General features: G+C 46.7%; 1 protein-coding gene across 1 annotated transcript in view; it reads left to right on the top strand.

Annotated features, from left to right (window-relative positions):
- LOC144111455 (multiple PDZ domain protein-like) overlaps window positions 1-14,049 on the top strand; it is a 201,817-nt gene that overhangs the window by 40,140 nt on the left and 147,628 nt on the right. Inside the window, exons 10-13 of the mRNA XM_077644763.1 lie at window positions 3,308-3,751; window positions 4,985-5,064; window positions 9,024-9,197; window positions 11,013-11,229. Coding sequence (XP_077500889.1) covers window positions 3,308-3,751; window positions 4,985-5,064; window positions 9,024-9,197; window positions 11,013-11,229 — 915 coding nt within the window. The remainder of the gene's footprint in view (window positions 1-3,307; window positions 3,752-4,984; window positions 5,065-9,023; window positions 9,198-11,012; window positions 11,230-14,049) is intronic.

Below are 14,049 nucleotides of genomic sequence, written 5' to 3'. Positions count from 1 at the left end.
CAGATTATCATCCCATGGATAGAAAGACAGTAGAGCCCTGCTGTTAGGTTTTCAGATGCTGCATTTTCCCGGCTGCTATGTTTTCATGAACCAGTCCAGTCTCGCTCTATGGTGGCTTTTCTGCAGTACCATGGTGCAAAGGGGCGAAGCACACGCAAAAAAATAACTGCGTTTACATATGAGCAGGCAGTTCTCACAAGGACGCGACATGGAGGAACTTAGTGGCTTCTTCGGAGTGCTTTAGGGCAAAGGGAGGAGCATCTTGGAACTACACGGATGCGCTTACATACGAGTGGAATGAGTCTGGGAACTGTAGAGCAAGAACTCTGCGACAGTCAACTGCATGATGGTTTCCCCACTTTGCACATGTGCGAGAAGGCGAAGCATCCATAAACGAGGAAGACCGCTAATTTTGCCATTGCTGTTAGCAGACCGGATGTGTTGTGAAGTTTTCCCCTAGGAATAACCCAAATGCGGACTGAATTCTGAGAGCACTAGAAAAGGAGCTGCTCAGACCTTGCCCTTAGGAATGCTAACTGAGATTTTTATGAAGTGAAAATATCAGTGAGTGCCTTTGTACCTCATTCAACAGTAAAATTCTTCAAAAATCTGCGGCTTGTATCATATGTTTTAACGGATAATACTTTTTTTCACGTTTTTTAAAGGATGCTTCAGCGAGGTTGTACAGTATATGACACTATGCATGAAGTGAGCTGAACAGTGAGGGCATGAAACGAAATCACATTATCCTGCTTGAAAACAGCATTGGTGTGGTTATTTTCTTTTTACCGTCCATTTTTCACTTCCTCTCTTCTGCAGAGACTGCTGTTTGTTTTTATTTTCTTTTGTTCCGGACTTGATTTATGAGGTTCGGAATGCTGTGGTGGTGCCCAGCCGGGTAGCTGTGCATCTCTCTCTTATCTCGTTTCTACCGCAGCACAACTGTTGCCAACTCTACAAGCAGGTCTCTGTACACCACAGGTAGTGCCCATGTGGCACTGATATTTGGCGATCTTTACGCCGCTGTAACACACATTGAAATGCCCTGTCATTTAAAAATTTGGCGCCCAACTGTTTAAGCTCTAGGCCAGCGAGCGGGTCTACTCTGCACCTACGCTTGTTTTAGACCACCGGAGTCAACGCGTGGCATGTAATGCGCGCCCGATGCCGAGATCTCGCATCTCTGCGCCACGCGCAGGCAGGAGCACAGGCTCCCACCTTTTTCGCATTGGCAAGAAAGCTTCGCCTCAAGGAAGCACACTCCCACAAGACTACTTCTCCGCACTACGGTGCGAAGTTGTGCGAAAGCTATATTGTTGAGGTGCGCCTTCTAGCGTGGAAGCATTTTGTATATTTGTCCATTGCTTGACAGCTCCGCGCAGACGCCCCGCGATTACTGTTATACGGGGTTGCCGGCATTCGGGGTTGCCGGCATTCGGGGTCGCTGTGAAAGTTTGTCTTAACCTACTCACGCGTGAAACAGCTTGTCTTTAGCAAATTTTAAAAAGTTGAATCCTGCTGCAATTCGAATTGCCTTGGCCTCTTAATTTGTGGTGCAAATTTTAGTGCATAATTCAAGGCTACAGCTTGGACCGGCCTGGTTACCTTGAAGACTCGGGCTGCTGGGTTGGGGAACGCATGAATTCGTCACAAATTTGAGCCTGCATTAACCAGTGCAACACTTAATTGTGCTCTTCAGTGCTTGGCTTGCCATTGCGCAGACAGCGGCAACACTGCAACTTAGCTCACGGCACAGTTATGTTATGCCAGCCAGAGCCGCCCTCCGCAGTTCATCAGTGCCTGACCCTCGTTTTGGTGCGTTCAGGCCAGTCTGATCTCATAAGCAGCGATGCAGAGTATGGTTTCTATTTCATGCACACTGCATGCCGTGCTGAACTTGTCAATACAAAATACACTGCGCCATGCTTGGATTGAGCGTGAAACGCTCATGCTCTCTTCTCAGCTGCCCTTCTGTGCCGTGCTGATGCCAGTGTTCCAGCTGTCCACTGTCGCACACAGCAAAGCCTTCAGCATTAGTGGTACTTGGAGCTTACGGCTTGCAACCTAGATGGCACCACACACCCAGTTTTCTAAAATAGTTTTACAGGTTTTGGAGTACAGGAGGCATATGCCTTTGAAAGAGTGTGTGCGGACCGGAAATTGCACACCTGCAGTAACGCACCAGTATTTAGAGGCAAACGTAACTCATGCCATTTTGGTCTGCACGCTACATTGTTGCTTTCATACTATTGCAGACCTCTGCCCTGATCGAAGCTTCTGATCTATGGTGCATGGTTTTCGGGGTTTGTAGATGCACTGTCTTGTTAGAAAACCACTGCTGTGGTGCTAATGTTGTTTGTGCGTGTTTCTGAATCGTTCGCACAAAGTGTTGATTTGCTGTTATTCCACTCACAGCGTTTCTGCAAACACAGCAGCATTCGCATAGACATGTCTTCTTGTGGTTGTCCTGTAAACATCACGAGCAGACAGCAAAGAGATAATGAGGCGTTCAGGTGTGCACTCTCCTGATTGGTTGGGGAGGTCTGTAGCTTGTCTAGTGCCGCAAGAAAGTGTTGAAATTGGTGACTGCCCTCGTGCGCAACAATAATGCTGGGTATAAAAGTCCTGATAAACAATGAACAGCTTTGTTACTAACTAAATTACATTGAGAAAGATGCGTGACCACGTTCTGCTGATTTCGGGTGACCTGCAGTGACACTGCAACCACGAGTTCAAACAAGCTTCCATGTGAGAGGTAACCTTTGTTAACGTTGAATGCAGCTTCTTTGAGTGCAGTGGCAGTGAACAAGCAATTGAACAATGTTTCATGCTAGCCTTTTCATTTTGCTTTGATTTCAAATGATTCGGAAACCCGTTTAATTTGCATATTTTATGTGGTCTGACGGGCTTTGAAAAAGTGGAGTGGTGCACTTAGGCTCTGCCTTAAGGGTACGACGCGATAGCATTAATGTGCATTTAAACCCTATACAGCACAATCCACTTATGAAGGGATTGAGAAAACCAGAAAATCCGATCGTTATAACCGATTATCATTATATCTTCACTGCAAAAAAAGCAAAAAGAACACACCCATGTGTTCCCCCATGCATGTAGCCAACGCCACTGGTGATCCTGTCAAGGGCGCACAGCGTCTTGGCACTCTGCCAAGTTCGCTGAGCGAGCCACCCCTTCCGGAGCTCCCGTCAAAAGATAAAAAACAGGCCGCAATGTTATCGGCGTAGAGCATCTTTGCTTTTGAACCTCATGAACAGCGTGCTGCATTGCCTCTTTTCTCTTATGCCCACAGACGAGATCTCGGGCATTTTCGTGAAGAGCGTTGCCAAAGGGAGTGCCGCCGACGCCAGCGGCTGCATTCGCGTCAACGACCAGATCATCGAGGTGGACGGCCGCTCACTCCAGGGCTACACCAACCATCAGGCTGTTGAGGTGCTCCGCTCAACGGGCAAGTGTGTCAAACTGCGCCTGGCCCGCCACTTGCGCGGTGCCCGCTACCTCCAGCTGCAGCATGCCGTCGCGCTCTCGGATGCCGGTGGCGGACTGCCACCCCTGCCCACCACACCCACGCTGACATCAGGAGCCATGACACCGGTGTCACTACCGGGCAGCTCTCCGGTGACACCGGAGCAGCCGTTGCCACCACTGCGGGCTGCCGTGGAAGACAGCATTGTCACCAGTGCAGTGGTGGATGGCAGTCCATATGCCACGCTCGACGATGAGGATGGAATATATGGTATGGCCTGGTTTACAGCGATAGCTGTACAGTGACCAATTTTTGGACTCCAGTGATCTAGACTTGCACGACATTTTGGACTTCATTTAAGTACTTTCATACACCTTATAGGAATGTGCTTGTAAGCCAGAAGTTGGATTTTTCTGACTGAGACAGATGCCAGCGATACGGCGGAGATCGTTTTTGGACCTAAGGTTTTTTTTTTTCTACCTAACATGGATGCAAGTGGGCATCACTGCCATAACCAACCGGCTCTTTGCTGCTGTAAAAAATGCCATCTTTGATTTAAACAGAATTGGTCGGATAGACTGGCTTGTAATGGCTTGGCTATTTGTTCGTCATTGTTGCCACTCTATTTACTGGCGTGCTCTTCATTGCCATTAAAGTGGCCTACGAAAGAGAGTGCGTGAGCCAGGACATGCGATTGCATTGTAAATGGGAAGGCGGCATAGAGGACGATGTCTGCAGTGCGGGGCCAATGGGCAGTCGGCCGTTGGGGTGGGGGTGCCTGTGGTGCAATTGGAGGCGCTCACCTCTTCCAATGGGTTCTCCTTCTTAGTCTTTATGATCATCATTGTCTAAGGAAGCCAACTCTCTTTTCGATTTTCGTGGCGCACGTGGAGCGGTGTTTTCGCGGCGTGATCTGTGGTCGGCTGCCTAGCACAGTCTAGTATCAGTGGCGCGAGGTGGTGGTAGTCATCAAAGTATGACTCTGGCTCAAATACGACGTCTACAAACGGAACATTGGAAATGGCGATGTTTTCGATTTTTCATGCCAGTTTCTCACTGCAAAGTGAATTTTTTAAAAAGTTCACGGATATTTCAAACTTCGATTATTTGTAGCATTTGTTGTGTCCCACCGAGTCCAAAGTATACATTTGTTCCTTCAGGATAAACAGTCATAACTCAACCTTTCATTTTTCTACTGTCGTTAATGAAATATTTAGATTATTGTGTGACCGCTCAGTGCTCTATGTACAGTGCAGGGTGAGGTCAACCATTCAGTTATAGCAGCTTAAGGGATGCACTTTGAATATGAAAAGCGTTAAGTCATTTCATGCTTTACAGCATGGGATAGTCTGACGAAAAGTGGAAGTGCTAAAAGAACAAGTTTTTAGTTTGGTTTGGCTGCTTTTGGCTGTTTGTAAGGCTTCTGAAGTAGGTACGCATAAGGCCTTGAACTGAGCTTCTCTGGTGTAGCTTACACTAAGCTTATCACTTCTTGATTTCTAGCTGGTGAGCTGGATCCAAAAACGGAGGCATCAATCGTGGCCCACTGGAGCAATGTGGTTGGACCAGAGTTTGAGATTGTGGTAAGCATTGTCCTCTGTCTTTGACGTGCATAAAATGTAACTGCGCTGATCAGGAATATGTACTGCTGAGGGAAGCATTGTGCCGTGAGATGTCACTGAAGGGTGTGGTGTTTTCAGAACTTGGCGGTGGTGGTGACAGTGGTGTTTTCAAACTAAGATTAGTGTTTTCTAGTCAACAAGGGCACAAATTTCGTCATAATCTGAGCTTTCAGGCATCTCCGGAACTCTGTTGTGTCTGACTTGAACAGTAAAGGATTGGGCAAGTTGGTCAGATATGCTTAAAGGGGCTGCGAAACACTGCTTGAACGGATGCCGGTTACACTGCAGATGGATTCTTTATGTCGCACAGATGCTGACTCAAAAAGAATTACGAGAATCGATGCATAGGAACGGGAGTTATTCAATGAAGAAATTTCAAAATACAAGCAAACAAAATGCTGACCTCAACTCTATTTTTGCGCAGCTTCCCATTCCCATTTCACTCTCCCAATGACTGCACACTGTGCGACCAATCAAAACAGCCTATTTTAGCACGTGGCGGAAGTTTACACTCCATGATTGCCTGTTCTCTGTAACTCGTTCATGTCAAGGCTGGCGGCGCCGTTTGCATGGCTACAACAACCATGTGAACGCCCAGCTGACTCAGCGATGCTTCGTCACCACGACGGCGCAGAAGGGAACACTGATCAGTGACGTTCCCTTACTTATGGATTCCTTCTCGAGCACAAGATACTGCGACGGTGTGACAGCCTGCGCAAGATATCAGACACATTTAGCATAGCGCGTACCGCTACTGCTTACTGCCAACCATCGCCCCTAGTGTGCTGGTTGGTCACGGCGAGCAAGGAGCGCGCGCTGTTGACGGGAACGTAGCGCCATCTGCCCCCCCCCCCCGGTGATCCTCCACAAGCTGACGATGCGCACTGTCTGCTAAATGTGAACTGAACGCATCATTCCTTGTTACCGAAACGAACGCTTATAGAGTGCAATGGCTCTATCGGATCAACTCTGCAAAACCGCTCTCAGATACATAGAAAGTACCCATAAGTGTTAGTGTGCTAGGTCGTAGGATGTTTACAGAGAGGCGCAAAGTCCGTCGATGGAAAAAGTAGCCAGAGCCTCTAGTGGTGTATTTTTGTTTTACTTGCTTTACAGTGGTTTTATCTAGGGCAAACAAGTAGGTTTTGTTAATGTAATATAGAACACAAAAACTTGACAAAACGTATCTCTAGTTCTTAACACAATTTGCAGTACATTTACTCTTTGTCCAATCATAAAGCTTGCCTCTGTGATGTCATATCCGATGCTAAAAACCGCCACTGTATGGTGACACCGTCAGCGCCATGAATTTGTTTTTGCGAGCTAAATAAAATATTAAAAATCGGAGTATACGCGGTACGACCGATGCTAATAGCATCACTATAACTCCTTCTATGCAACCAACGGGAAAAAAAATGCACTGAAAATGTGTTTCGGGGCCCCTTTAACGGAATAATGGCGCAGATCAAGTGACAGGACAGCGTGGCGCTTGTGTGTGTGTGTGATCTCTTGCTGTCCTGTCACTTGATCTGCACCATTATTCCGTTAAGCATGACTTGAACCATTTTTTCTGTTCCATCGAATGTGATGTGCCTGGCGTCTTTGATGAGATCACCAAACAGTTCTTGTTTGCCTCGATCGCCGCTCTCTGAAGGCGACCATTCTGAGGCTGATCTGCAATGCTTGTCTGATCATCATTAAGTGTTTCACCCTCTTATTGACACTTCTCACACCCTTGCATGCATCATTGTGGAGGGCAGTATGCTGTATTCGTGCTGAAGCTTTTGGCAGATTTTTCTGGCTGGAATTTTTTGTTGAGGAGGAATTGGATGCTCGCACATTACTGTACTCCGCTTCATACATAGCAGGCAACGCTGCCAAAGCTAGCGCGGCTGTTTCCGCAGGGGAAATCCGCGCCCAAAAAGTACTACAGTAGAATCTCGTTACAACGAACTTCACGGGACCGCCGAATTTAATTCGTTATTTTGAAATATCGTAGTACTGAAAAACCTTTATTTTCCTGTCGGTAATCCATCACAAGAACTAAAATTACGTACCTTTGCAGCAGATTTATGTATTGGTAAGTAAATAATAAACGATAACGCTGGGCACAGTTTAACTACAATTTATTGCTTGAAGAGGTCTGTTATCTTCTTCTGGCGAGTAGACAAGCGCTGCAGGACGAACGCCTCCACATCCTCGACCTTCCTGTGCACGTCATCGGGGACATCTTTTCAGCGCCCGAGGAATGATCGGGTCTTTTCTAGAAAGACTAGGACATCCGAGCCGGAAACAATCTCTTCCTCTTCGTGCGCTGATCCAGTGTCGCCATCGTCTACATTCTTCTTGCTCATGCACTTGATTCACGATGTCTTCGGTGGTGAGCTCCGCGGATGTAGCCGCCACGCTGTCGCTATCCACATAATTCGAAAGTCGCTGTCCACGGTAGTTGCCCAGCCGCAGACGTTTTCTTGAGGGAGCGACTCTCGATGTAGTTTTATGATCTTGTCCCGATCTTTGAGCATCGTTGTATTTGTTGACTGTGTGATGTCAAGCTTCCTGCACAAGTCCACTTGCTTTTTTCCAGCATTCAGCTGCAACAGAATGTCCGCTTTTTCTTTAAGCGAAAACTGGCGTCGCTTCTTTGTAATGCGGGAGCCAGGAGAACTCATTGTCAGCAAAGCTAATGCACAACACAATCACAGCGCTGATAACTTTGCAAATCCTACTGTTCGCTGTCGACGTGGTGACACTGCACTGAATAGACTTAAGACTACGGCGCAGTTTGCGACCACACGCTGGATGGATGATAATGGCCTTACCCTTTGTATCGGGCGGCAGCTTGTGCCGCCTAGCCTATATTCATTCAACGCGACACTAGCGTTGATGCCGATGCTGCTGGGGCTGTATCCGTTGCAACGGGTTCCCCAGCGCATAGCTGCTGCTTCGGATGATGATGATAGGCGTCAGCTTCAGGGATTTGGTACGAAACTTTGACGGAACTTCGCAATAACGAGTGTCTTGCGATGATTGCAAGATTAAATTACATACGTTATTCTGAAATATTCGGTAACTTGAAATTCGTAGTAGTGAAAGTTTCTTACATTTAAAATAGAGGCATTTTGGCGGGGATTTTAAAAAAATTCGTAAATCTGGAAATTTCGTTAATCTGATGTTCGTAGTAACGAGGTTTTACTGTAGTTTGCTCTGCAGCCAAAGTAAACGCAAGCATATTTCGTCGCGAAGGATCTTAAGTGCCGTGAATGGCAATCTCCGACTTCGTTTTACCTCTTGCCACACTTTTTGTCCTCTGACTTATCGAGACTTCGAGAAGTAAGAATTACATGCGGCGGTATGATACACAATTGGCGGGGCAAATCGCTCCTCAATCCGTGCCCAAAGAGTAGTTTATATGCAGTGAACATTACAGACAGAGGGCCCAAACACTGAGCGCCTCACAACTTCTGCGGTGATCTTAAGGCCATCACGTCGTTTTGTACCGCTTTTTGTTTTCTTCCAAACACTCACCGGAGTTTCAAAAAGAGCGAATGATACGTGGCGGATTAATATGGTTTCGTGGACGCACCACTTCTGTGAAAAAGAGCGAATGATACGTGGCGGATTAATATGGTTTCGTGGACGCACCACTTCTGTGGCCTCTGCAGCGTTGCCTGCTATGTGTGAAATGGAGTATAGGGGGAGATGAGATGGACAGCCATTTCGATTTGTGTCAGCATATTCTGAGTCACACTAACACTGGGGTTTGCAGAAGGGCAAAATTCATGAGCTTTTTTTTGCTGACTCAATAGTACACTGTTTAGGATGTGAAGTTTGAGGGAAGGGTACACCATTCTGTTAGTTCCCTTGAACTATTACGTGGCTAAGTCCGCTGCATCGTCTCACTCCCTGCCCCTCTGCAGGTGGCACAACTGAGCAAGTTTGAGCCTGGTGGTGGCCTGGGCATCTCGCTCGAGGGCACGGTGGACGTGGAGGATGGCCGGGAGGTGCGCCCGCACCACTACATCCGCTCGGTGCTGCCAGACGGCCCCGTGGGGCTCAACGGCCGCCTGCGTCCAGGGGATGAGCTGCTGCAGGTACTGCTGAGAACTCTTTGTGCTTCGTATAGTGGAACCCCATTGCGTTTTTCGCAGAAAAAAAGAAAAAGTTTATAGCTGGGAAACATATCAGCCAGGAAGCGCATGTGCAAAAAAAAAAAAGAAACAGTCTCTGTCATTGCTTGCTTTTTTTTTTTTACTTAGGGAAACATGCTGCTTCTCTGGAATTTGCTAGGCTTTGTGGCTCTTGCAATCATTCGCACACACAGAAACTCATAAACACCTTGCAATGCCTCTCTGTCTGTTCGCGCTGCTGCTGGTGGATGGGAGGCTGTAGCAAAGGGAGCGGGTGTGCGAAGCAGGCAAAGTTTGGTCACGGGTGCGCGCTTCTGCATTATGTTTCTGGTGGCCGTTTTAATCCTATTATCCTTGTCTATTAGAACCTCGAAATTTCATTTTTAAGCTGTTGGCGACGGGAAAAACTCGCATGACCGAAACATGCCTCAAGGCCAAGCCTTGCAACTGCATCTCGTAAAGCGCTGCCCGCGGCATAGTTTCGTTTTCGCGCCTTCGGCCGTTTGCACTTGTGCTGCAGTGGTAATGGAACTGCAGCAACACCCGCAATGAGATTCACGCTACCCATATGTGTTCTCGGGGTAGACGTGGTGCTACATGCCGGAAGCTGCCGAACAGGGTGGCAGCCAAGCTCCGATGTGAAATCTCGGCGGTCGAATTTCGATGGAGGCGAATTTCTAGAGGCCCGTGTGCTGTGCGATGTCAGTGCATGTTAAAGAATGCCAGGTGGTCGAAATTTCCGGAGCCCTTCACTACAGCGTCCCTCATAGCCTGAGACGCTTTGGGACGTTAAACCCCCATAAACCAAACCAAATCGATGTGAAATCTAGAGTTCCGCTTTTGTCCTGTGGCCGTTCTGCATGCGCTAAATGTAGGCTGTCAAAATGCCAGCGCTATCGCGAAGTGACATTCGCGACGTAGCATGCAGGAAAGCTGCCACATTTGCGATGTAACAGCTGAGATTGTAGTGCATGGGTTTCTGTGGGAGCTTGGATAGGACGGGTTCACAGAAACGTAGCAGCCGGGAAAACGCACCACCTGGGAATGTAACAGCAGGGTTCTACTGTACTTTTCCATCTCTCTTGTTGAGGTGTGGTTGAGGGTGCATCAACAATGCATCTCTCTTCGCCGGCCGAAACCATAATCTGTATTGATGATTGTTAGTGATCCATACTAAAGACATTTCATACTGAAGATGTGGTGAATTAAGAAGCTATATAATTGTACAGTGTGCGAATGCAGTTGAGCCCCTTTTATAGCAGACAGGTACTGGAGAATAGCATTTGTCTGTTATAAGAGAGAAGAGAGGTCTCTCATAAGCAGGGTTTCGTGTTTTCATCACTTACTGATCTCTTGCTGTGGTTACATTGTCATCCAGTGACTATAATTTTCATGAAAGAAGCGTGTAGCTTGTTGCATGAGCCTATTTAATTGTAAAAGTAGTTGTTTACTCTCGTGTGGTTGACATAATGTCAAGGTGCCTTATGCTTTGTACTGCACTGTAGCTGCTCCTGCTGGCAAGCTTTTTTACACTTAGCTCTCCGTAACTTAAAGTAGTAAAAACGAGACAAATATTTTGATATAAATGGAGTTTCAGGATAAGCAAATTATCGTTATACTTTTTTGAATTCACTGATCTTGATTAGTTAGAATTTAAGCCTTCTGTCAAGCGTTATTTTGTAGAGCCAACTTAAAGCAAACTCCGTTATGCAAATCGGGTTGATGTTCGTGGAGAGAAGAATGCTGAGTGGTCTTCTTCATGTTTGTGTGTGTGCGCAGGTGAATGGGCGTCAGCTGCTGGGGCTGCACCACCGGGAGGTGGTGGGTGCCCTCAAGCAGCTGCCGCTGCACGTGCGGCTGGTGTGTTCCCGCCCCCTACCCCCTCCACTGCCACTGCACGGACCTCCGGCTCTGGGCAGCATCAGCCGGCGGTCGCCCTCGCGTGCTGCTGCTGATGAATCCGACCCCTTCGCTGACGACAGCAGCAGCTACACGGGTGCGTTGCCTCGCTTTCATTATGCTTGTTGCAAAGTCATCTGCAGTGCTGAGGAGGAACCGCTCTGCGTAGCGTGAAAAGTGGATATTGTGGAAAAATAATTAAGAAGCAGCACCAGCCGTGATCACAGGCTAGTCAGTCTTTTTAGAGAGTCGCGCCAGAGTTTGTCATATAAAGGCCGATTCACACGACGGTCCGTTTGCCCGCAGCCTGCGCATTACTTGTTCATGCGCCACTAAAAACTGGCCTGCGATCCGATGACATCAAGCAGGTGTCGACATGCTGGGTGTACCACTGTTGCCAGATTATTTTAAAGCGTTTGGCAACGCTGGTCAAACTGGTTTTTCCTCCCGACCCCTGAGTGCAATTGAATGGTGCAGGTGCGGCCCTTTGTCCAAATCCTCAATGGCCTGGGCCGTCTTGCTAGCCCAGCAAAATGCGGCAGCTGAAATAATGGCAAGAGCGGTGGTTGCCAGAGCTGGCGCGCGCATCTTCGTGGGCCGCCGCTAATTCCCGCGAGGGGAGAGGCACTTGTAACTTCCTTGGTTGTCGAGTCTGCGGGCTGACAGCATGCCTCTCAATTTGGTGACGCACGAACACGTGATGCGCGGACCACGGGCGAACGGTCCGTCGTGTGAATTGGCCTTAACCTGCATGGGCGGGGAGTATTATTTTCATTCCTTTTTTTGTTTCATTATAGTACAGTAGAACCTCGTGTACCCAGTTCATATGCTGAAAATTTTCATGCAATAAAAGTACCTCCTAGAGTTATTCTCTTGTTTTCATTAATACGTGCCCAGGTGATACAATTGTCTGGCTGCTGTGTTCAAAATATTGTTACGAAGATGAAGCTGGCAGTGGCGTTGGGCGCAGCGCTTGCATTAGGCCAGCAGCCATTAAATAATATCGCTGCCATTGTTCATATCTCTGGCATGACACTCCGTGCCTCCACCAAGTGTTACGTGGTGGCCAGCCGAAGAATGAGGCACGGTGGACATTGGCAGAGAGATGATTTAATGGCCGCTGGCCTAGCGTGAGCGCTTCGTATTGCGCCACTGCCAGCTTCATCGTCTTCATAACAATATCGACACATTCTGGTCCTATAATAGGATTAGCAACCAACCGCATATGTGCAAACTTATGAGTGGGCGGAACCTGGAGGCACGTGACATGGAAAACTGAAATGCATTTGCAGTCTCTCGTAGTTGTGGCTCCTCTGCAGTGCACATTTGCAACAGGGAGAAGCACTCAAAAGAAAAAAAAAATATGCTAATATACTAATGGGCTGTTCCAGTGGGGACTTAAATAGTGAAGGGAAACACAGCTGCTTCTTTGCAGTGCCTAAGGACTAGGGGATGGTCAGTGTCAGTGTCTGGGGTGCGCAGCATGAACATCAGGATTGCTGCAACATTCAGCCCCTGCGGTGGTTTCTCCCCAGTAGTATGGTGGAAGGAGGCAACGCATCTGCATACAATGTGGAAGAGGTTTCACTTTCCCAATTTTCAGTTTCACTTAGTGTAATGCAAATGTGAACTGAACTCTGCTGGCACTAGAAAAGGAGCCACGCAGGCCCTGCGCCAAGAAATGCTAACCAATATTTTTTCTAGTGAAAGTGTCAGTTCAAAAGTGTACCTCGTTCTTCAGTTACGCTTTCAAAATTATGGGGTTTGGATCACACATTTTCTCGGATAATGGGTTTTTTGTCACATTTTACGAAAAAAATTGTCAAGATTTTACTGTGCCTAGTTGATGTCATTTTAGTTCGTAAGAAACCTTAGCAAGCATTTGGTAGCGCAGCTGTGAGATGAAATGTGTTGCGATGGGTTTCATAATGCATAAGCACCTGAGGCTATTATGCGCCAAACGCCGGGTTTAAAACTTTATTCTGTAATATTTCAGGGTCAGTGGTGTACAGTACAGTACAGTATGGTGTACAGTATGTGCAGTAGACTTTCTTTAAGGGGGGATGAGGGTCTTGAAAACTTTTTTTTTATTTCTTAACATATCTTCCTGAAAATTGGCATGCAGATATATCTTTGAATGCTAATCCCAAATATATATTCAGATTTTATATATCTCATCTAGAAATGAAGATATGGCAAAATAATTTATGCCACTTAGGTCTTTTCTTACGGGCCATTATGGTGGTTTCTTAATTAAAAAAACTAGTTTTGAAGTAATGCTGTCATTCTTAAGGGCCCATTGCACATCCTAAAGCTAAAGAAATTTTTAAAAAGTCATCACATAGGTCATGAATGAATAACAAAGTAGGAAAGAAAAAAACAATGTGGGAGTAATTAGCTTAGATCTGACCTAATTGCTAGTCTATTGGGTTTAATGAAAATTGGAAAGCTTTAGGATGTAGCTGAGGTGTTGCTGAAAAAAATGATACCTACTTCAATAAAATCAGTCGATGCAAACATTATGAAAAGTTCCGTAAGGCAAAAGCATTTGATCGAAAAAGCAAAGCTGAGAAAATTGCATTCAAAGTTTTGCTTACTCTGCCATTTTTGTTTACTGATCATATGGAAAAATTTAATGCTTTAGCATGCCGCCCAGTCATTGCTGAACACAATAACACCAAATTTACAGAAATCTGTTCATGTAAAGATTATGAAAACCTCTGTATTGCATTGGCACTTGACAAAAAAAAAAGCTCCGAAAATCACTTGCTATTTTCTTTGAATCTGCCACACATTCACAAAAGTCCTGGGCAGTAGTCATGGGTGCTGTCAGGCTTGTGCTTCTTGGCCATCCTCTTCTTCACCTTTTCAGCATTGGTGTGACCCTTATCAGACCTGCACAGCCTCTGTTTATCTT

Source organism: Amblyomma americanum, chromosome 11 (assembly GCF_052857255.1).
Source record: "Amblyomma americanum isolate KBUSLIRL-KWMA chromosome 11, ASM5285725v1, whole genome shotgun sequence".
Lineage (NCBI taxonomy): Eukaryota > Metazoa > Arthropoda > Arachnida > Ixodida > Ixodidae > Amblyomma > Amblyomma americanum.
The sequence above is the reverse complement of the archived record's forward strand: the minus strand, read 5'-3'. Positions and strand labels throughout refer to the sequence as shown.